Source organism: Anser cygnoides, chromosome 1 (assembly GCF_040182565.1).
Source record: "Anser cygnoides isolate HZ-2024a breed goose chromosome 1, Taihu_goose_T2T_genome, whole genome shotgun sequence".
NCBI lineage: Eukaryota > Metazoa > Chordata > Aves > Anseriformes > Anatidae > Anser > Anser cygnoides.
In genome coordinates this window covers 187,017,780-187,039,847 of record NC_089873.1, presented here as the reverse complement: position 1 = coordinate 187,039,847, position 22,068 = coordinate 187,017,780, and the positions used below count along the sequence as shown (strand labels likewise).

Below are 22,068 nucleotides of genomic sequence, written 5' to 3'. Positions count from 1 at the left end.
TCCAGCTATTTCTGGTCTGGGTACCTGGGGAATCAGGTCTGCACCAGCCCCTACAGCCAAGCAGTGTCAGCACAGTATGTAATCCCTTATTTAGAGAGACACAAATCGTCTTTATTTAAAAATTAAAAAGGCAGAAAAAGCCATGTGTTCAAACTCTGTTTATAAACAGAAGTGTGAGACAGAGCACTGCCTTGGGGAATCTTTCATTGGAAACCGATCACAGTTTAGGAAATAGCAGAAGAGAAGACACACAGACATCTGTCCCATTGCTTTTGAGCAAATACAATTAATTAAATCAGCATGTGGAGCCTTTTGGGTTGAACGAGTAAAATTCTGTTAGGGCATTACAACAGTAACATAGGTACTACCGTAATCCTGGATGTTTAGGTATGCTGTAGATTCTCTATACATAACACTAAGGGGAACCTACAGCTGCTAACAAATCCAGCAAAGTGACTGACAAGTCTCGTGCTGCCTCATTAGGCTGTGTATCACATTCTTTTACCTTGCTTCAAAATCAAAGCTGTTTGTAGGTTTTACAAGTGATATAATGCCCGTGGTAAACAACAACAAAGTCTTTGACAACATGAATATTTCCTTTCAGTTGAGAAATGTTTGGAAATAGACACTAGAAACAGAAGAAAGTTTTGTAAAAAAGAAGAAAGATAATCCCCTACTTTCCCTCAAGGATAAACCTATTCCCATAATACTTAGCATTTGGACAGACACACAACTCTCGTATCCCACTTAATAATGTTGTACAAACACATCAAAGACCGTAGCCAGGTTCTTCCACCCTACATCTCTAAACACAAGGTATCACTGGGGAGAAGGTTATCTGATAATAGCTATGCTCGACTCTCCCCAGCCATACTCAGAAATCAGCTTCCTTATTTCCTTACCCTCTGTTTCCGTAGGCTTCCTGGGCTGGTGGGAGATGGGCTTGGAGACTTCCCAGAGCGGGGAGTAGAAAGTTGGCTACCAGGGGTTCCATTCACTAAAAGGACAATAAATTGAAAAAATAAATACAAGGCATTATTAAAAGCAAAGGAACTGTTAAATCAAGATATCTCAATCCTTCTCATTCTTTTTTGAACTTTTTTTTTCATGTTTTAAACATTAAATAAGGTAATTCATAAAAGAACTGCTTCCTCAGAGTTTTGGCTCATGAAGCCAATTTTTATACAAAGTGCACGCAAATAATCAATGAACCTGAAAAGACTATTTACTCAATGACAGAAAACATGTTTTCTTAAACTGTATCATTCCTGTGCTTGAAAGTGATGGAGAGCAAGGTGCTTTGTTAACCTTAACAGATACTTGCTATATTTAAACCTTTTTCATTCAATTTAGTTACAGTCTCAAGTGCTACCCACCAAGAATAAAAAGCAGTACTGCTTGCAAGAACAAATCAACTGTTTGCTGTTCCTCTCTCACTCCTTTGAAGAAATTTTTGCATTGCCATCTGACCCAACCATCACCTCAGTCTTAACCCAGAAGGACTTTCTAGGTCTAAATAAATTGGATGTAACCTCTCAAGTCTGACTTACAGCAAAGCATCACTTTCTAAAATAAGTCAGTTCCCTCCAGCTCTGGCAGTGCTTATAATTGTAAAGCATCTTTTGCATGCATGTGACATTACCCGTTTAATTAACAAAACAATACCAGCAGAGGACAGAATTCTACTACAAAGTAATCACACAAGAGGCTATCAATAATGTTCACACTGACAGAAACACTAGAAAGCGTGTATCACATATCTACGTAAATATTCTTTAAACAAGCCATTATTCTATCACAGTCCAAATCTATCAGCATCAGGAAAAACAGAATATACAGTTAGACTCCCGGATTCTGAATCTCTGGAGTATATTTACATAGCAGGATATCAACGAGGCATTTGACTTACCTTCTATGAGTTCTAACATGGACAAAATCTTACTGTTTAACCTGACAACAGCGAGCAGAATTCCTGCTCTCTGCTAAGCCAAGCTGTAGCCAAACTGAGAAGCAATGGGATTAGTTAAGGATAGCTAGGGCTGCTCACAGAGTGAGCTGAATGCGATGCAGGATTCATAAGCAGAAGCCTTTTCTGCGTAAGGCTGACGTCTTCAGAGCAGCAGTGGGAGGTGCAGGTGCTGTCTTAGGGCTACATCAAAGGTGTCAATTAAGCATAATGCTGCTGCTTCACAACGCTGAGCCACCGCAACCCCCACTCGCTTTCCACGGAGCCCCGAAAGCCTAAGCAATTTTATCTGCTGTGCACTGAATCATAACGAGGTGCCTTTGGGGGCAATATACCAAATGACTCATCTGGAAATCAAAATGACAATAACTCTTGTAAAACCTTGGCTGACTGGCAATCTAGCAAATGCTAATTCCTTTGGATAATACAGTAGGCATTTTTAATGGCTTTTCCTTACTTTTTACATAATACATTGTTCTCACTGCCTAATACTGGGCCTGCACATTACAAGAAAGAAACATACCACACATCAATATATAAAATACATTATACTGCACGACTAATGATGACCCCTCAACAAAGATTAGGTGCTATTAGTGATTAGATCTCAAAATCATTTTGTGCAAGGCACTGTTTAAGATAGAGGTGCGGTGTTTTGTATAACCACAGGAACAACAAGAAGTGGTAATTGTATTTAAACAGGATCCTTTTATAGAAAACCATTCCACTCATCCAGGCTACAAACTCTCTTTGTACAGAGGACAATGGTCTGTATATAACAGCACTGATTCAAATGCTGTCCAAAGTGTGTGGGGGAGAGCACAAGCATATGGACACATTCACTGAAGGGCATCCAATATTCAGCAAAAAAAACACCCCAACACATAGGTCTGGCCAACTGTACGATCTATGACTAAACCCAAAGTCATTAGCAATACTTTTGAAAACAATTAGGAAAAGGGATACGGGAAGACATCAAAAATGAGCTTCTTGGAGTCTCAAAACTTCTGAAGTTTTTATTAGTGTTTCTTTTAAACAAATTTGGTATGACTTACAAACTAATACTAAACTACTGCTATTCACATGGACCCTGACCTCAAGACCGCTACTGCATAGTAAGACTTGTGCTCTGTATTCTCTTTAAACCAAGCTGATTTTCTTATTATTGTTACAAAATTAAGATAACAGATACACTTTAATAAACTTTTTAGCACTAGGCACGGGTTCCTGTTCCTTATGGATTGACTTCTTCTCTATAATTTCCAGGATTATTTTTTTCTCAATTATTTTTTTTCCAATTGCTACTGCAATTTTTTGTCCTGAAGAGAGAAACTTGAGGATACCAAATGAAAACAAACAAATAGATGCAATGCTGTCTTTGGCTTGATATATTTCCCACATGTAACCATGCTGATGAGTAGTTATTTTAGATGAAAGCATGAAGTATTATAATCCCTAAAAACTACTCACTTGCCACTACGAGAGCATCCAGAGTGCTTAAGCTATGCTCCAATGTTCTCCCCAACTGCATTTATTTTTTTAAAAAATGAATATGATGATAGCTGTTTCGGTTTTGTTAGCTGTCTGAAATAAGTGAAATCAAGAGGAAAATAATGGACCAAGGCCGTCATGAAATTAGCTTGCTCACCTCCTTATCCATGTCCAGATACAAAAGTGCAGGGTACCTAAAAAGCCTATCAGGGTTTTTGTGAGCGTACAAGGACTTCCTAAAGAGAGCTGTTTAGGAAACTGGAGAGCTGACAACTAGCTTCGGGGAAGAGATCCTTTTAATCAGTTGCTAGGTAAGTACAGTGCAGGCTTCTACATTTGAAGTAGTTCTCCACCTCGTTTTAACCAACTTGCTGTTGTAGAACAAGCTGTATCATCCTGAAGCAACTGTCTAAAACATCTGTTCAACAACATACTGGAAATGTCCACTGCAGCGTAGACTTCTAAAGTCAGGCAAGATAAATCCAAACCCATGCATTTAGAGGATTGGTATATAGTTGACATCAAGCAAAATTATCAAAATTTTCCTCCCCCTACCAGTTTTGATGGATTTCATACCAAGCACAGAACTCCATTGAACTCTGATGTCCTCAGGCCGTTAGAGGTCTACACTCGAGTCAACCTGAAAAGGGACTTGGGTGATGTGGGCTCAGCTGCCAGCTCTCTATACAATTCTGCACAACATCTGACCTAACTCAAGTCATCTCGATCGTTCTTCTACTTAGGCTTTAAGTTCTGGCAGAATGAACTCTCTCAGCACATCATGTTGTCTGTCTTCTGGATGTTCTGCATATGTAGGGATACGCATTTTTATTATTCCTAATTAACGTAATGCTTAACACAGAGATCACAACTAGGAAGAAAAGGTAATTCCTAATAATTCCTCAATCTACTGCAGTGGTTCTCTCCTTTTTTTTATCTCCTCATTTATAGCTTGCTGGCCATTCCACCTCCAACTCTAATTTCTTAAAAATTGTTAAATTAAATTTGCAAATTGAGTTGATATTTGGTGCTGTGGAGCTGGAAAACGCTGACTGAGATCACCTTCCTCAATTCCATTTACAGCCATGACACTAGTCTTACATATTCAACTCATGACCAGATAACAACATGGCGACAAATATCTGAATAAAATCTGTAATATTTTATAATAATGCATTTCAAATAAGTATTGGAATATAGTCTAAACCGCTCCAAAATCTATTTCTGTGCATTCTGCTCTGAAAATTCGTTCTTGTCCAGTATCTGCACTGCATTTCTCACTAGCTGATACAGCACATGTTCCTACAGGGAACCCTGATGTAGATAAAGACATATGAAATTGGTAAATCACTGTTGTGATTAATCATGTTATTGAGTGAGGCAAGAGCTTTCTTGTCACTTTTATTCATAAAATGGCAGGGGTCAGAGACATCAGCTTAACGCACAGCGCCCTGCCATCATCTCATGAAAAAGATTTATCCATTCAAAAATTCACAGGTGAAATACATATTAAAAAGCTAGAACAATAACAAATTTTTGTGGCTGTTCTGAGAACACATATGCACATGCTCAGCTGTTGTGAACTCCTTCGCCTGCGGTCATCTCTCCTGAGCTTGGATGCATAACAGGGCAGGAACCTGTCTTTTTATTATTTTTTTTTTGCAACACCTGGCACACACATGAAGGTAGAAAAAAGCCCCCCCAAAACAGAACACTGAAGCTGGATACCATTATCTACTGAGATAAATGGAAGATAGGTTTTCCCATGAAGATGTTTATAAACCGGTGAAAATGCTGTAAATAGAAAGTACATTGATAGCACTCCAATGGATAAGTCATTTTGATAGTGCACCTTTTTATTAAGTAATAAAAACAAAAAGTGAGAGGGAGCTGAATTAAAATATCAAATGCCAGTCTGAGAAGCTACCAATGTCAGTGCCATTACATTAAAATCATACTCTGCCATAAAGCTGCCTGTTGATATGTTAGTATTTGTACTCTATAAAACATGTTGAGATGATGCTGCTTGTCTACAAAAGTGGTTTGCCAAACAGAAAAGTGTGCGTGAAGAGGAAAGAGGCACTAAAAGAAGGGATGGTGCGGGCTGTTTTGCAACCACAACTTATTCATGACTAGGACATGCAACAGCCTAAACTAAAAAAATGATTTCCAGAAGTTACAACAACATGTGTAGGTCATATTTTCAACTGCTAGCTAGAAGATGGTGATGCCAGATAACCACTTGACCGTGTCTCAGTTAGTCCTGTAGGCTGTCAATGTCCTTTTCAAAACAAAATTTTTGTTTCAAGAAGATTATGTAATTTCAAAGAATTTAGGGAACAAAATCCTGCCTTTTAATTCCTTCTGGTTTCGTATTCTATTTGTATACATCTCATCGTTTTTGCCTTCATTGCGAAGAGGAGAGTTTGTGCAGAGCACCATGTTCATTGTTGGTCCTCAGTAAAGACAAGGCTTTGTAGGTTCTACTTAAGTGTGCAACTGATTGAGATAAATCCCAAATTATCAGTACTGCATTCTTTACAGCTGGTGCTAAACTGTCCTTTAAAAATTCAGTCCTTCCTACAGTTTATGTCAGAAAGCTATGACGATATAAAAAGAGTCTCTCTCTCCCACTGAAGAAGGATTAACAGACCCATACAGAGCTTTCACCTCATCCACAGATTAGAAATGTCAGCAGAAAGTCCACCTTAAGTCAGGTTTATACTTCCATCTCAGCAGCCACCATTACTTGACACCAGTAAGTCACCAGTACGTGTGGCAGCCACAACATACAGAGAAGAGCTCATGAACTGTAAAATCCACAAGAAGAGGCTCGACAGGTCCTCACAGGCTGATCTCCACAGGTGTCCACTATGATGGCACTGCTACCTCAACCTCAAGTCAGCTATGTCCAAAAAATCAAGCCCAGAAGTGCTGCAGACGTAGACATTGCAGACATGCCCGAGACCTCAGAAGACAAGACGAGATTTCCTTGATAATACAATTCCCTGCAATCCAACAGGATTTTCTTGTCGCCACGGAAGGTGGCTAAGTACCTCCTGTTGGATTTTGCTCTGCATTTCATCAGAGATGTCTATGATCTTGGCAGTTAATTTCACATAGTGCTTAATCTAGACAGCACCTACGTGTAACGTAAGATTTAATGAAAATCTCTCTTTTGAACTGTTTTGCCTAATTGGAAAGATCAGGATTCTCAAATTAGACTATGTGAATGGAGTTGAATGGAGTACCAACTCTGAGGACGTTTCTTTATACAGCATTTAACTTTTTCATCCTTTAAGAGGGTCTAGCCAAATCTATTTCTCCTACTGACTCTTGATTTTTATTATAAGCTATAAAATGATAAAACTTTTTTTTTTTAATTATTAGTATAAAATACCAACAACATAAATAAAAAATTAAAAGCAAGCCAGGATCAAAGTAAAAATCATCTGGAAATCCCTGGGTCTGTAGGATGACTCCATCACTCCCATGGGTTTGTACTCCTGGCTTTGGGAAAGTTTTGTTTCAGCATATTTATTACAAAAGCTGTCAGCTGAGTACCTGTAATAGTGTGAATAAAAACATGTGACCCCGCCAGAGATAATATGATATGTCATGTTCCTTCCTTTGGGATCTAGAAGACCTTCTTGAGTCAGGTGGCTGAAGAAGAGTTGTTTCTGGATAACAGCCGAAGGATGAACTATCAAACTAAACGAAAACAGATCTTTTTACAAAGGAATACATCTACTTTTTTTTTTTAATAGCTGAGAAAAGTATGAGCATCTGCTCTAGAGAAGCTTTCAGTAAGATCCAATTTCTATATCCTGAAACACTTTTTTCTCTAGGGAACATCTCCAGTTTTGATCAGCTTTAGTTTGATGTGTAACTCCACAATGTCTTTGCCCAGATGTAGTTTTGTGTCTTTAAAAAAAAAAAAAAACAAAACAAAAAAAACAAACAACTAAATTAAAAAAAAAAAAGCCCAGCCTTTGGTAATACAACCTACTTGAGACATTCTTCACAAACATCCCCTTTGTCATTCAGAATTGATATGTATCATTCAAGGTACTCTTCAAATACACACTTCTCGCACTAAATAACCAAAATTCTGAAATAACTCTTCTTAGCATCAAACCTGAGTCACTGTTACAAATAATATTTCAAGCATCTGAAATATTTTGGGTGATAGTTTGAGGGTAACAGGAGACAGTTCAGAGGGGAGGAGAAGTGAGAAGGAAGTAATTTTGAAGGACATGCTCAAACTGGAGAAGAAAAAAAAAAAAAAAGTAGTTGCTTTTTTTTTAAAGCACGTCCTGAAAACCATAGTTAGGATTTCGGAGGCTAAAAAATTAATTCATTTGAATGCAGTAACTTTCCTTAATTTAAGGGACTGAGGATACAATAATTCCAGCTGCCTCATGCTGCTCTTGATTTGATTAAAAATAATGATCATGAAGAAGTAAGCATTGCTCTCTTCAAATCCATTACCTCTTCACCTGCATTGAGGCTGCCACCAGTGGTGTTAATTGATAGCTGGACAGAAGCCGACAGCTACTGAATAGCTGTCAGACATTCCTAATTTTCAGTCACCGGCAATGGGCTGATACCCGGGGTCTAGCTGAAATTCAACATCTCTTTTGTCATCTCCTTTCCTGAGTAATATTTGATGCCAACAAAAAACATCAAAGGCCTTAAGAAGACATTCGTAGAATAAAACAGAGGCAGGATTATCTGTTGCACTTGGAGCCAGACTTTAGCCCTCTGCCTGCCTGCGAAGTGATGCTGCCGTTCTCTGCTTCTCTTCTCTGCCTTCTCTGTTCCCCACTTCTCTTTAGACTGAAAGTGTTTTGAAGCAGACAATATCTCAAATTTATTTGTGAAAAAAACAGAAAGCAATCGTCCTGCAGTGAGATTTCTGTCTCGTGCTGCTATTTTGAAGCACTCTCAAATGTAAATAAAAAACTGAACAAAACACATAAAAATAGAGAAGTCAGCCCATACCACAGATCTTTTACTAGCTTGCATGTACACTTTTAAGAAAAAAAGTCTTCTGTGTTTTATATAAATATAGGATTCATCTGCTCTCAGGTGCGAGGGAGGCTATCAGGAAAATAAAAGCATACTAAACATATGTCATCTTAAAAAAGGGGAAAAAAAGGCAAGGCTGAAAAAGAAAGCTGAACATCACCTATGTGAAGGCTTACAGTTCTCTTAAATATGTCAAGAAATGGTGTAAAAAAGCAGATGCAGCTTTTTGCTCATTTTAGATTGCATAGCTCAAAGAAGGGTGAGCATGTGTCTCCCATTCCTTTATAGCCGGACTTGTATTTCCTCGTCCTGAATACATGCTCCTGAAATATATGAAATAGAGTCCTGATTTGAATCTGCACAGCACTAAGCCCTGGTGTAGCTTCTGGCATCGCTAAGTGTCTCCCTCTGCAACCCTGCAGCCTGCCCTCCACAGTGTGTCCTCGAGCCTGTGGGGCAGCATTTTTCCTTGGTCTCATGCTGTTGTTTTCATCTCCTTGCACCTGCAAAGCCCAATAGTGGCAATGGCAGGTTCTGGGCTTTCAGGCTTGCTACTTGGTGGTTCTCTGGAGCAGTGACTGGCAGCTCACCAAGAAAAGGGGACTCAGCATCCTTTGCCTGTTCCCATACACAAGTCAGGGACCACCACAAATGGCAAGCTTTACACATTAGGGGCAACAGCCCTTCCAGTAGGATTTTCTCTAAAAATCATTTGTTAACATCACAGAATTTGTCATTTGTGGTGGTTTTACCCTGCTGGGCAGCTGAACTCCACCACAACCACTCTCTCACTTCCCCACCCTCAAAGGAAAACGGAGACAAAATATGATGGAAAGAGCTCAAGGGTTGAAATAAAGACAGGGAGATCACTCCACAATTACTATCAGGGGCTAAGCAGACTCAAAACAGGGAGATTAATATAATTTATTACCTATCACTAGTGGACCAGAACACTAAGAAACAAAAGCAAACTAAAAACACTGCCCTCCCCCCCCCCCCCCCCCCCCCCCCCCCCCACCCCCCCATCCACCCTATTCTATGTCCTCCCCCTGGGCAGCACAGGGGATTGGGGGCTGCAGTCAGTCCCTGACGCTTCGTCTCCACTGCTCCTTCATGATCACTCTCTGCCCCTGCTCAACGTGGGGTCCCTCCCACGGGATTCTGCCACCCCCAGACCCCCTGCTCCTGCGTGGGCTCCTCTCCACGGGCTGCAGCTCCGGCCCGGGGCCTGCTCCTGCGGGGGCTCTCCATGGGCCGCAGCCTCCTCCAGGCCACATCCACCTGCTCCACCGGGGGCTCCTCCACGGGCTGCAGCGTGGAGATCTGCTCCGTGTGGGACCCGTGGGCTGCAGGGGGACAGCCTGCTCCACCAGGGGCCTCTCCACAGGCCGCAGGGGAACTGCTGCTGTGTGCCTGGAGCACCTCCTGCCCTCCTGCTGCACTGACCTGGGGGGCTGCAGGGCTGGTTCTCACTCCTCTCTCCCAGCCGCAGTTGCACACCATTTATTTTCCCTTTCTTAAATCTGCTCTCCCAGAGGCCCAACCAACATCACCCATGGCCCAGTTCTGGCCAGCGGCGAGTCCCTTTGGAGCCAGCTGAAACTGTCCCTTATCTAACATGGGGCAGCTGCTGGGCTCTGCTCACAGAGGCCACCCCTGCAGCCCACCTGCTAATGAACCTTGCCATGTAAACCCAATACATCTTCAAAGCACCAGTTTTGGTAAAATACTAGTTCTCCAAACTTACAGGTGTGAAACTGAGACAGAGACATTAAGGAAAACCAACCAAACCACCAGCTGGTCAAACCACAAAACTACCCCCTTCAATTTCTGTAAACAACTTCAGAAGGTATTGGGACAAATGTGGGCAACTCCATACTGCTATTTGCTCAGAATGCACCTCATGGACTTCAATGCAATTTATAAACATTTAGTTCGATCAAAGTTAGGCTTAGTTCACTTATCATTTGTAATTCTGTGCCAAAGAGGGGGGAACAGTTCCTGAGGATATTTAGGTGCTTAAGCCAAAGCAGTCTGTTCTCATTTCCTAGCCTCATTTACACACCCATTTCTCTAACAATGTGTAAACAACCCAAAGACAGTGCCTTCATTAACTCTGAAAATGATGAATTCCTATCTGCTATCCTCTGCTAGAAGAGAAGCAAAGCAATATTGACTACCTACATCAAAGATTATGACATACTATAGATGCATGTAGCAGAGAATTAAAGGTAACTCAATGATATCCCTTCATTTTAGGATTTTGACAGTTTTAATATCTAACTTCATTATTTTTACATTTCTGAACATCTATACAACATCCTTGTTTTTACCTGTGTGGTTATCCATGTGTATTATCTCGATAGGGGCAAGAATTGATGAGTAAACCAGGCAGCCGATCCTTTTCCTTAGCAAGAATGTGTAGACTTTTAAGAATGCCATAAGAACCAAACGAGGAATCAGATTCTTTCTAATTAGCAACCCATTTCTCTCTATACAGCTCACTTGTTTGTTTTTTTAAAGGGCACACAATCAATAATACTTTCTGCCTACCCAGTATTACTATTTTTCTCAACTTGCTGCTTTTTACTACACAACTCTTCACAAAATGATACAGCTTTATTTTGGAATTTATATATATATATAAAATATATGTGTATATATATATTGCCTGTGATTGGAGCAGACAATCAACTCTTTCTCAACTGTTTTTTATGTTTATACCTAATGAGAGAAAAACCCCTGACAGTAGTTCTTTGCTTTAAAAAAGTATTAAAAAAACAAAAAAAAAAAACAAAACAAAAAAAACCTAAAAGCAGTTTAAGAGCACAGAATAAAAAAATACATATATATACTTAGCAGTAACAACAATACAGCAAAAGTGTAACTTTTAGATATGTGCATTTAGGAGCCTCTCTTAATAGTGAGATGCTTAATGTAAACAACATGGAAAGAATCATCTGCTCGTATGTGCACTAGACAGTAATTTCTATAGTCTGCTACAGTCACGTGTACATAAAACCAATTACTAGACAACATTTTTAGCCTTACTGGACAGCAGAACAGTGAAATCTACATTTTCTGTACTTCATGGGATAAATTTATTTTTTATCTAATACCTGAAAGCAGGTGTTTTCTTTACACTGTTGTTTTTTAGTGCAGAGTCTAACATCAAACTGTATATTTAAAAAATCTATTCATTGCTATATTTTCATTTTTATTTTTTTAATCTCTCTCTGCATGAGATTAAGATTTACTCACATTTCTCCTGCATTCTCCTGTTACTATCTGGAAAAAAAACCCTGTAACATCCACACACCAAATAGGGCCTCCCTTGCTAAAGTTTAATTTAACTTTATTCCACCAAGCTACAAAGAAAGTAGCTTAAAATATGTTCAAAAGCTAGTCTGTGCACCTCTTCCTCACAATTCATACTTATTCCCATCACCTCTTTTCAGGCTTCTCTATTTCAGCTGTTCTTAGGATGCGTGGGAGGCACACTGCCTCCTAGCTTCGCTACCCGCATCTGCGCCTCTGTCTCCTTGTGTCTCCCCCACTTTCCTCTTTCCCTGAGCAAGGATGTCTTTTTTATCAGTTTACCCTTCTTGTGAAAATATGGTTCCAGTTGGTCAATACTTCCCCTCTTTGAAACCATCTAGGAGCATCTGGGCAGCTGGACCATTCTGATCACTACCTCTCTTTTCCCTAAGGACATTACTGTGCTGGATGCAGGTAGGAGACAGGTCCAGTATGATGATCGCTTCCCCGGAAGCAGAAGGCGTGAGGCAAGAAATAGTGAGGTGGCTCTCAGACAGCTCTAATGTCTGTCTCTTGCAAAATCCGTATTCACAAGCAACTCTGCAAATGCTGGATTGGGTCTACTTAACTGGCTCATATCAAATATTATTTGTATTTGCAGGCAAATCATACTGGCAAGTTGTCTAATGTACTTTTGTTTATTTATTTGTTATGCTTGGGAAGAAACTGCAGGAGGGAACTAGTCATAAACTACTTGGTGGGAGAAGCTGCAAAAGCAGCCAAAGCAAGGCCCTTCAGACAGAATTAGAACTTTTTAAAGCTTTTTGCTGAGCCTCCTCCAGCCTGTACTGCTGGCTTGTTCAGTCAACTCTGATTTACTTCTTCCTCAGCTATCGATGCACCTCACATTCACATCTGTATTTGCATTCTGTCCTTGCTCTGTTCCTCTTCCTCAACATGCGTATTGTCTTTTACCTATCCATTCCTCACTGCTGTCTCGTAACTTCCCCAGAAACAAAATACAAAATAAATTGTGAAATCAACCATTTGCAGACACAGATCCTACGCTGAGTAACTTGGACTACTTTCTGCATTGTTCGTTCAGTTCTTAGTAGAAAGAATACTTCTTTTTGTCAGTCTTTAAGTACTGGAAGCAAAATCATGCAAGAACAATGAAGAAAAATGAAGAGAGTAATGCAAGAGTATGATCTATAAAACACTGAAGAATTTTTTTATACTGGAAAGACACTTCATCTCAAATGCAACTGAGAAAATAAGTGAATTTTTACTATCAACTATTTTATACACACTTCTTGCCAGAAATGTGGTATTTTAAGCACATTGCTAATTGTATTGAAACAGATTGTTTCGCTGTTTTTTAAGAAAGATTTCTCGCTTGCTTTACCTGAGCTGGTAGAAGCAGGAGACTTGCTGCGTCGGGATGGACCCGGGCTCTTGGTGGTGCTCCTACGTGAACTTGAAGCTATTTTGGTATAGGAAGTAGATTTCACCACCCGGCATTCTGAAAGACAAAGAAACCGCATAAGTTAGCAATTAAGAAAGCCAGCAAGATTCTGAAGCAGAAAGAGCATGAAAAGCACAAACACTTAGCCCACGCTTGTTTTCATTCATCTTGAGGAGTTTTATGGGAAAATATAAGATCTGTATAAATGGCTCCATTAAAATCCAAGTACAGTATGTACCACTTTGCAGACAAAGAACTGCTGCAGTAATCCAGACTTTCAAATACCATGGTTACTGCAGGTACTTAGTATAGCTTAATTTAACAGTGCCGAGACGACACTATTTTTATTTTTTTTTTGCTTTTGAAGATTTCAGCACAAGTAATGCAGTGGTTTCTTGTAAATGATCCAGTTGCAATGTAAGCATTTTTGCCAGCCTAGGCAGTCTCCTCTAGCAGAACCGGAAGGCTGCTCTTATATATCAAAATGTTAAGACTGAAGAAGATGACGCAGGTGTCTGTCACTCATGAAAGGTTTGAAGAAAAGTGAAGCAGGTTTGTTGCTCCTGCTTAATCCTCTGGTGAGCAACAGCCCACATTGTGGGCACACGCAATTCATCACAGGTTGAGGGAAATGGCACTACTTGCTCATAAGAGACATCAGTAAAATCAATGAAGAGGCGAAATTACCCTCCCACTTGAGAACACTGCAAGATGTTCAGGTTAGAGTTTACATACACCCACACGGCTCTGTAGGCATTCTTGCATTACGCCTGCAAAATGGTTCTTGGCCTGAGGATGAAATAACTTGGTGTGCATAAAGCTGATATCTTGCAGTCATAATGGATACTAAATTAATCACCAGACATATTATAGAGTCAGGAAAAAAAAAAAATCCACTTCTTAGCCAGTATACTATTATAAGTCTGCAGCAATGTTTACACTGTATGCACCTCACAATGTCAGTATACTTGTTTAAAAATAAATAGACATTTATTTCTGTATCAGACCTGTTCCCCATTTTCTTCCCATGGTTAAGTTTCTCAAAATAGGTTAAGAGAAATAAACAAGCCTTTTTTTTTTTTTCTCCCTAGTCAGAAAATACTATGTACAAGCCTGCACATTATTTAGTCTTCACAGATGATCAGTGGAGCCTGTAACATAGTTTAGACAGATTAGAGAACAAAGAAATAAAATTGAGCATAACTAATTAACTTAAATATATCCACCAGAGAATGATGTCATGAAGTGTATTTCTCTTGGCTGCCCTAACTGCTTGTCTGTCGTCAAGCTGTTGAAGGAAATGGAAGCAAGAACTGATGCGTTACTGAAGGAATGCCCAGCACAGCTGAGAGCACAGAGGACCATGAAAAGCCCTGGTCTTACCAAAGAAGCCTTTCTTCCCAAACTCTCCCATCTTCCTAATGCCAAATAGCAGCTAATTTATTTCTGTTGACTTCTTATGCAATCCACTGATGGTTAATCTCATTGTTATAGCAAGCAAGGAGGGGAAATGGAGAAAGATACTTATTTATTCTGTTGTAAGAGTTAATTATCAACTGAAAACAGGAGGAAGCAGATGAAAGTTTTCAGTTAGACTCAACCAGGCAACTACAGCAGCAATCTTACACTGATGTATTTGTATGAACTGCTGCTCCAGAAATTGACAATAAATTTCAAATGCCAACAGGTCTTTACCTTTCTTGTTAACAAAGATTTAAAATGTCGAAACACCTAATAGCCAACATAGAATCATAGAACATGTCTGATTTTGTAAAATTAAGACATTATCCAAGTCCCCATTCACAGGAATCAGTCAGGAAGGTACCTGAATTTTCTAATGGACAATAAACAAAAAACAAACAAACAAATGAAATAGAATGATCTAATCAAGCAGAAACCATAAAACTACAGTCATTGGCTTAAGAGCCTAGGAGGAAAATAGTCAGTTACTTAATGTAACATTCTTTACTATGTAAGAGGCTTTCCTCTACTTTCATCATATGAAGAACACAATATCTGCATCCTTTTCTTGCAATTCCTGCTACACAGTGCACCTTATCTCTCATCTTACTACACTTATTAACACTTACTTAAGTTCTGAATACCTTATAACCACCCAGAGTCAGAATGAGGTTACAGATAAGATTTTGTATTCAAACAGGTATTTCCCCTCACATTACTGGAAAGGACCATGCAGAAGGTAGTATGAAAGACAACAAGAGGCACTTAAATGCACATCCAATTTATGTTTCTATCCTACTGATAAAATCCTGCCTCAGACAATATACAAGACAGCACTTATTTTCATCCAACTCAGCCAGAAATGAAAGAAAATAATAAAGTAATTCTCCTTCACCTGGGCTTTGTCACACATGGACAAAGAGCATATGCGTGAACTGAAATGCAGAGGTATTTTGTCACCATTTTCCTTCTCCCCTGGCAAGAAGCGCTCACGCTTATATGCTACGAAAGGGTGTTACTGTTTGTAGGAAAGAGGGAGGCTGGGAGCCACCAGGAGATTTGACCACCCCCCACTACTGACAGTCCCCTTTATAAAGAGTGATGTTAGGAGTGCTCTGCAGGTTGCCCTGATGGGCCACACATAGGCCATAACCTGTTATTTGTGTAACCCTGCAGTAGTGGCATAGTATCCTAGGAGAAACCCACCTTCCACAACTAGCTGAAAAACAAGTCTTTTCCCCCTGGAGAAGAAACCCTTGTGGATGATCACATGTAGGTGAGGCCACACCTGGAGTACTGTCTTCAATTCCGGGCTCCCCAGTACAAGGAAGACATGGACATACTGGAAAGAGCCCAGTGGCGAACCTCAGAGGTGATGAAGGGACTGGAGCACCTCTCCTGTGAGGAAATGCTGAGAGTGCTTGAACTTTTTAGCCTAGAGAAGCCTCTTCCTACCACGCATCACCATGAGGAGCCCGACTCAGTGTGCTTGATGGAGACGCAATGGCTTCCCCACAGGCACTGGGTGCTGCTGGCAGGTTGCCCCAGGGTCATCCTGTCCCCAGGCTGAACATCACCAGCTCCACAGCTCCATCAGCCGCTCCTCACATGGCCAGTGCTCCAGCCACGCATCATCATGATGGTCCTCTGCTAACTCCTTCCAATTTAATGATAGCTGCTTTGAACTGGGGGGGGGGGGGGGGGCGAAACTGGAGACTATCCCAGACATGGCCTCCCACGCGCTGAGCAGAGGGGACTGACCACCTCCCTCTCTCTACTGGATCCTCTCCTGCCCATACAGCCCTGGATCTGTTAGCATCCTTTGCTGCCAGGGCATTCTCTCTTTTCTAGTCTGTCAGAGAATTTTCCCCTCTTTCCTTGTTTTTCTACTTATACAAACCACTTCAAAATCAGTTATGAACGTCTTTGGCATGATTTTCTTTTTCCTCACCATAATAATTTCCAGGTCGTGAAGTTTTAAAAGATCATAGTTCAATACTCTCGCTGCTCAAATACCACTGTGAACCCCAAGGTAAGTTCTGTCAAGAGCCATTTTTCCTCTAGGTTTACAAGTTTATTCATAAATGACATGGGCTACGGCGTGTGCTGCAGATCCGGGCAAACCTTCAGTGCTTCACATACTAGGGCCAGGCAACTCATGCTATCAAACACTAAAAAGACTTGCAGACACAGGCAGCATATTACCATGGTACTTGTTGCAAAAAGGTCTGAGCTCCCATGAACAGTTTATGTATGCAATTATGCTGTCACATTAAGTTTGGAAAATTAAGTTTTACTGCAGGCAAAGATCCCACTCAGTAACCACACAACCACGGCTTGTCTCCTCTTAGACATTACCATAATCTGCCAGTTTCTATAGGAAAACTATGTGTACATAAAGAAGAAGGGAAAAGAAAACAAAACAGTGTGGTTTTCAAAACTGTACTTTCTACTCGGTATCTATACGGGTACAGAAATATGTACTTACCCTCTCCTCACCAGCAGTGTTCCCATAACTACAACAGGTGTTTGGTAAGCCATGAAACAGAATAGCATTTTTTTTCCCCCAATTTTCTTTTGATGACAAAACTGTACCAGAAATAGATCTGAACTCCTGACAGAAGACAGTTATGCTGTCTTTCTCACTCATGTGGGCATGCTCAGCAAAGAGAAAATATGACATTTTTCTATCGTGTGTTCAGTGAGGAAAGAAATGTTTCACAAAGCCCTGGTCCTTCCTCTCACTGTCGACGAAGATTAAAGCAACAAAATGATGATACCCATGGTAAGCAAAAGAAGGTCAATTTCAAGGTCTGATCCCAGACTTTATTGCTTTCCAACTCAGAATACCAGATAAATAAGAATGTTTTTCCAGCCAAAACATCTTGCAGTAAGATGTTCCATTGTGTAGCTACAGACCGAACTACAAAGTAGGGGGGGATAAACACAGACTACCAGCAGTGAGACTAACAATGTAGCACTGCAGTCCCTTTACAGCATGCAATATTACCACAGAGGTCTGAGGCATTTAATGGACATTAACAACAATAAGGCTGAGAAAAAAAAAAAGGAGATATCCCAAGGCTACTATGTGACATTGCTGAGACACCTTTGGGCCAAGACAAGGAACAGAAAGTTCCTGAGATTGCACGGTGATGTTAATGAGTGGTAGCAACTGGTACAACTAATAGGGAGCCCAACATACTTACCTGCGAGCTCCTGATTATTCCTGTTGTTGAATGTATGTAGTATAAGCACGAGGTAATTCAGGGATGCTAATGCACAGAATCATAATGCCTCCAATCTCCAGACGTGAGATTTGAATGCGATGTTCCATTTCCAAAATGCTTAATTAGCTTATATGTTCATTAAATTTTACAATGGCAAGAAAGCAGCAGAGAGTAACTAATCTGCAATAAATGTGTCAGAAAATGAATGAATTTAACATGTTGCTAGAGAAGGTTGTGAAAAGTTGTCTAAATTACCATGAGATCAAAAAGGTTTACTTGTCAGCTACTCCGAAGTTGACTGTATGAACTTCTCGAGTTCTTCCTGGGCTAAAACATCACTCTCTGTTGCATTTTGCCTGTTTTGAGGGCTGTGTGTAGGGGATAGATACTTATTTTTTGGTATCCCTGCCAATCTGTTTCTCCAGGATGAGAACATTTAACTTGGTTTCAACAACAGCTGTATCCTACAGATAAGCAAGGCAGGAGGATCAGCGATGTCCACGCTTGTTGGTAAGCCACTTTACTATAAGCCTGAGGCTTGTACCTTTTACCACTGCTTAAAGATGTTAGCCTCACTAGCAATGTCCTCAGGCCAATCAGTAGATCATTACCCCAGATTTTAGCTTTTAATGTTGAGTGATTTGTTCCATGTAGCTAATTCGTAATGCAGCTAATAAGATTTTACTTTTTAGTTGCATTCATGCCTTCAACTAAAAACAGTAATCTTCTGTTTGCAGAACTAAATTTCACTCTCTTCAGCAAAAGGGAAATGGTATCGCCCTCTCTAGTGGCACTGATATATAATGCAATTCACCCAACCCTACAGATGTATCACTGGCAGCTATGACTTGTAATTATGACATGTTCAAAAGGGTAACTATCAACCAGTTTCCAGAAAGGAAAGAGACAGGGAGAGTTTCACAGGGGCTTAAGCAATTTCTAATCATCTGTTTTCATGGTTGTGCCGACTTTAATTTTGTTCTGCATGTCTTCCCGTTCAATGTGTTTCTGATGCAGATGGACAGTGACGTATGGGCAGAATACAAAATCCTAAAGTTTTATCCCATGCACTAAGCTATCTGCCACTGTAAATACATGTTTTTCTGAGATATCCTATCGTTTGATTTGATTTCTAATCAGCAACCAACCCTCTGCTCATGATAAAGATTAGGAAGGAATACTGTTTATTTCAGCTGTGCCAAATTTTGTAGTAGCAAATACCTAGCCTTCCTTTTATTTTTTTTCCCTGAGAAACATGCTTTTACTGGCATATAATATATTTTAAAAAGCTAAATTTTCTTTTATGTGAATGAGCATTCTCCAATTCTGAAACAGGGATAAATATTCGCTGACAAGAGAAAAGCTTCATACAACAATTCATAATTTGCAAGCTGTTAGAAACCTAAATAGCTTTATCCAACCTAACAATGCATTCTTATGTAGGTACTACTCCAAAAATGCTTTGTAAGTTAGAAATAACGTGTGTGTGAATTCAGTATTTGTGAATCTGACTGGAATATCATTTATTATCACAAATTTCTTGTTCTAATTCCCAACCTTCAAAGCCCTTATTTGTTTCCAACTTCTGTGAAATCAACCAGAAAGTTTTAATAAAAAGAGACATTGATTTTATGTATAATCAAAACAGTGCTTCAAGTATATCCTACTTTATCTTCAAACATGATCCTTTCTCCATCACTTAAAGACACTGACGGCAGGATTGAACTCATTTACAAGTAGACAGCTAAAAATACAATGCATAGGTATGAACTATTCACCCTACAATCCTTCCACAGCCAACAGAACATGCTGGTTTCTATGACTTGTCTTAGGAACCTGTAAATCAGAAAAGATTAATTTTATTCGTGAAATGACCAGATAGAGATTATAGAGTTTGAGAACTGGTGAACATACCTTAACTACAAGCAGTATCTTTGTATGGGGCTGGGCTCTTTTACTCAATATAAGTTTTTTTGCTGTAATCTGTGATCATACTGTGAATAGATTTTATCTTCCTACCTTCTCCAAGTGTCAACCTTTTTGTCAGAACCACTTCTTTTTTGCTATATAAATGCTATAATATTAAATTTTACTTTTTGACAGAGACAGAAAAATTCCACCCCAGAGCAGTGATAATATGGAGATTAAAAAAAAATAATAAAAATTTTCTTGTCATTCAATAGCTTCACTGACAAGGTACAACATCTAAATATTTTCTAACTGCATTTGTAGGCAGAGACAATTAGAAGACTTCTTCAAAACCTGGTTGTCTAAATTAATCTGAAATATTTCCTACTGAAACCATGTGAATGAATTTTTATGTGTAAAATGCTACTTTCTGAAAGAGCATTATCAGAAATTATGTCTAAAAAGCTTGAAGACTGAGTTGAAAAAGAGAATTTATTCGCCATAGCTAAAACACACCTCTAAGCACAGATGTAATCTTTAACACGTATGTCTTGCATGTCTTGCCACATACTCTCATTTTCAGAGATTTTAATTAACATCGCCTGTTGAAGATACTTCACCCAAGCTGTTCCAGTGCTTATACAGATGTTCCTCATCTTTGCCCCTGTATTCAGAACCCATTCAGGTGGCATACCACCCGACCTGAACTGACCAAGACGCTGAAAAGTTATATTTAACTGAAATGATTAAGATGATACAACTGACTACAACTGCAACCAAGCGAATGATTTTTATATATGGACTCAGCGTTATTCTTCCTGGAACAAAGACGTGGCCAAAGGCTTCTTTCTCTTTCTGTGACAAATGCATATTTATTGGGCATATACTTTAACAGCAGATATTATTTATCCCTCAAATACCTCAGGTGAAGTCAGGAGAAACATCCGTCATTAGAGTGCCTTTACTTTATCTGCACAAATTGGATGGCATTTTCTTGGCATTGTTTTATTCACGCAGTTGGCGATGAAATGAGAGGACAGTACAAATTCAGTATTTCTTACATTTTCTGTTCAGCAAGATCAATGGCTTGCTTTCCTACTCAGCACACAGAGGTAATATTTGTCATATTACCTATTAAAAATCATCTTGTTCTTTACTTTGAGGATAAACAGACCTCCTATCCAGTCCATATGGTAAATATTAACATCATCCTAAGCATCAAGGATACAGGCATTCCATCATATTTTTTTGGATTCCAGCGCAATGGAAGTGACAATGTTGCAGCCCAAAAATACTGGGGTTTTGGTACTGCTTGCTATCTGCTGTCTGAAGAGTATCGTTTGTATGAAACTGTCTTCATTCTCAAGTGACTCTTTTGGAAGTTTATAAGCTTAAGACCCTTCTGCAGTTAGAAAAGTAAAAAGTCCTCATTTACAGAACACTGGCTCCACGTGGAAAGCAGCAGTTAAAGGTATTACTGAGACACATCCATTTGAAATGGTCAACTTGAACACATTTTAACCAGGTTTCTTGAAGTTACAGGTTGTACCTTCTAACTGATTTGTGGTGAGAATGAAAAAATGTGTTTAAACTGAACATTCTATTCATTTCTGCCTTTAAAGCGTTTCTGAGTAAATCTGCATGTTTATAATGAACTTATCACTCACTTACTTTATCATGCAGAATAAAGTTTTAAAAACTTTCTTCTTCCCAAAGAAACAAAACACACTATACCGGGATAAAGATTATTGTCACAAAGGTTAAGCACAAACCAAATTCCCATGGCACTCACACAGTTAATAGATTAGATTAGTAAGAAGTCTTGCACAAAAAGAGAATACACAAATACAAAAATAACCATTAAAGCAGACAAATCTGAGAAGACGACTGTTTAACTTGTTGTTTTGATGTTGTAGTTGTTTCAATTTTCTTTAAAAAGACTAAATGCAATTATGCCGATAACGTAAACTTAGCCACAGAGGGGTTACAACACTACAAGCAGAATAGGTTAGAGAGAGTCCTCAGATAAACATTTGCAAATTGGCTAGACGTGCAGACTGTTTAGGGACAATCTTTAAGCTATCAGGTGCTTGTTTTCCGAATTGTGAAGGGCAGGTGAAATTCCAAGAGACTAGAAAAAAAAATCAAGTGCCTAACTTAAAAAATGGGATAAAGCAGTAAACTGGGAGTTGCAGAACAGTCTGCGTAACTTGAGTTTCCAGAAAAAAGAATCTGAAGGGAGGGTGCAGAGAGGCCGG

At 39.5% G+C, this 22,068-nt stretch overlaps 1 protein-coding gene across 8 annotated transcripts in view; it reads right to left on the bottom strand.

The window, feature by feature from the left end:
- Nucleotides 1-22,068, bottom strand: part of DCLK1 (doublecortin like kinase 1) — a 242,527-nt gene that overhangs the window by 65,863 nt on the left and 154,596 nt on the right. For 6 of the 8 annotated variants that reach the window (XM_013192575.3, XM_013192574.3, XM_048081175.2 and 3 more), the window contains exons 5-6: nt 13,152-13,268; nt 903-997 (exon numbers count right to left, since the gene is read on the bottom strand). In XM_013192575.3, coding sequence (XP_013048029.2) covers nt 903-997; nt 13,152-13,268 — 212 coding nt within the window. Of the gene's footprint in view, nt 1-902; nt 998-1,909; nt 2,394-13,151; nt 13,269-22,068 lie in introns of those variants that run through there. The other 2 variants (XM_066989698.1, XM_013192578.3) reach the window with 2 other exon arrangements.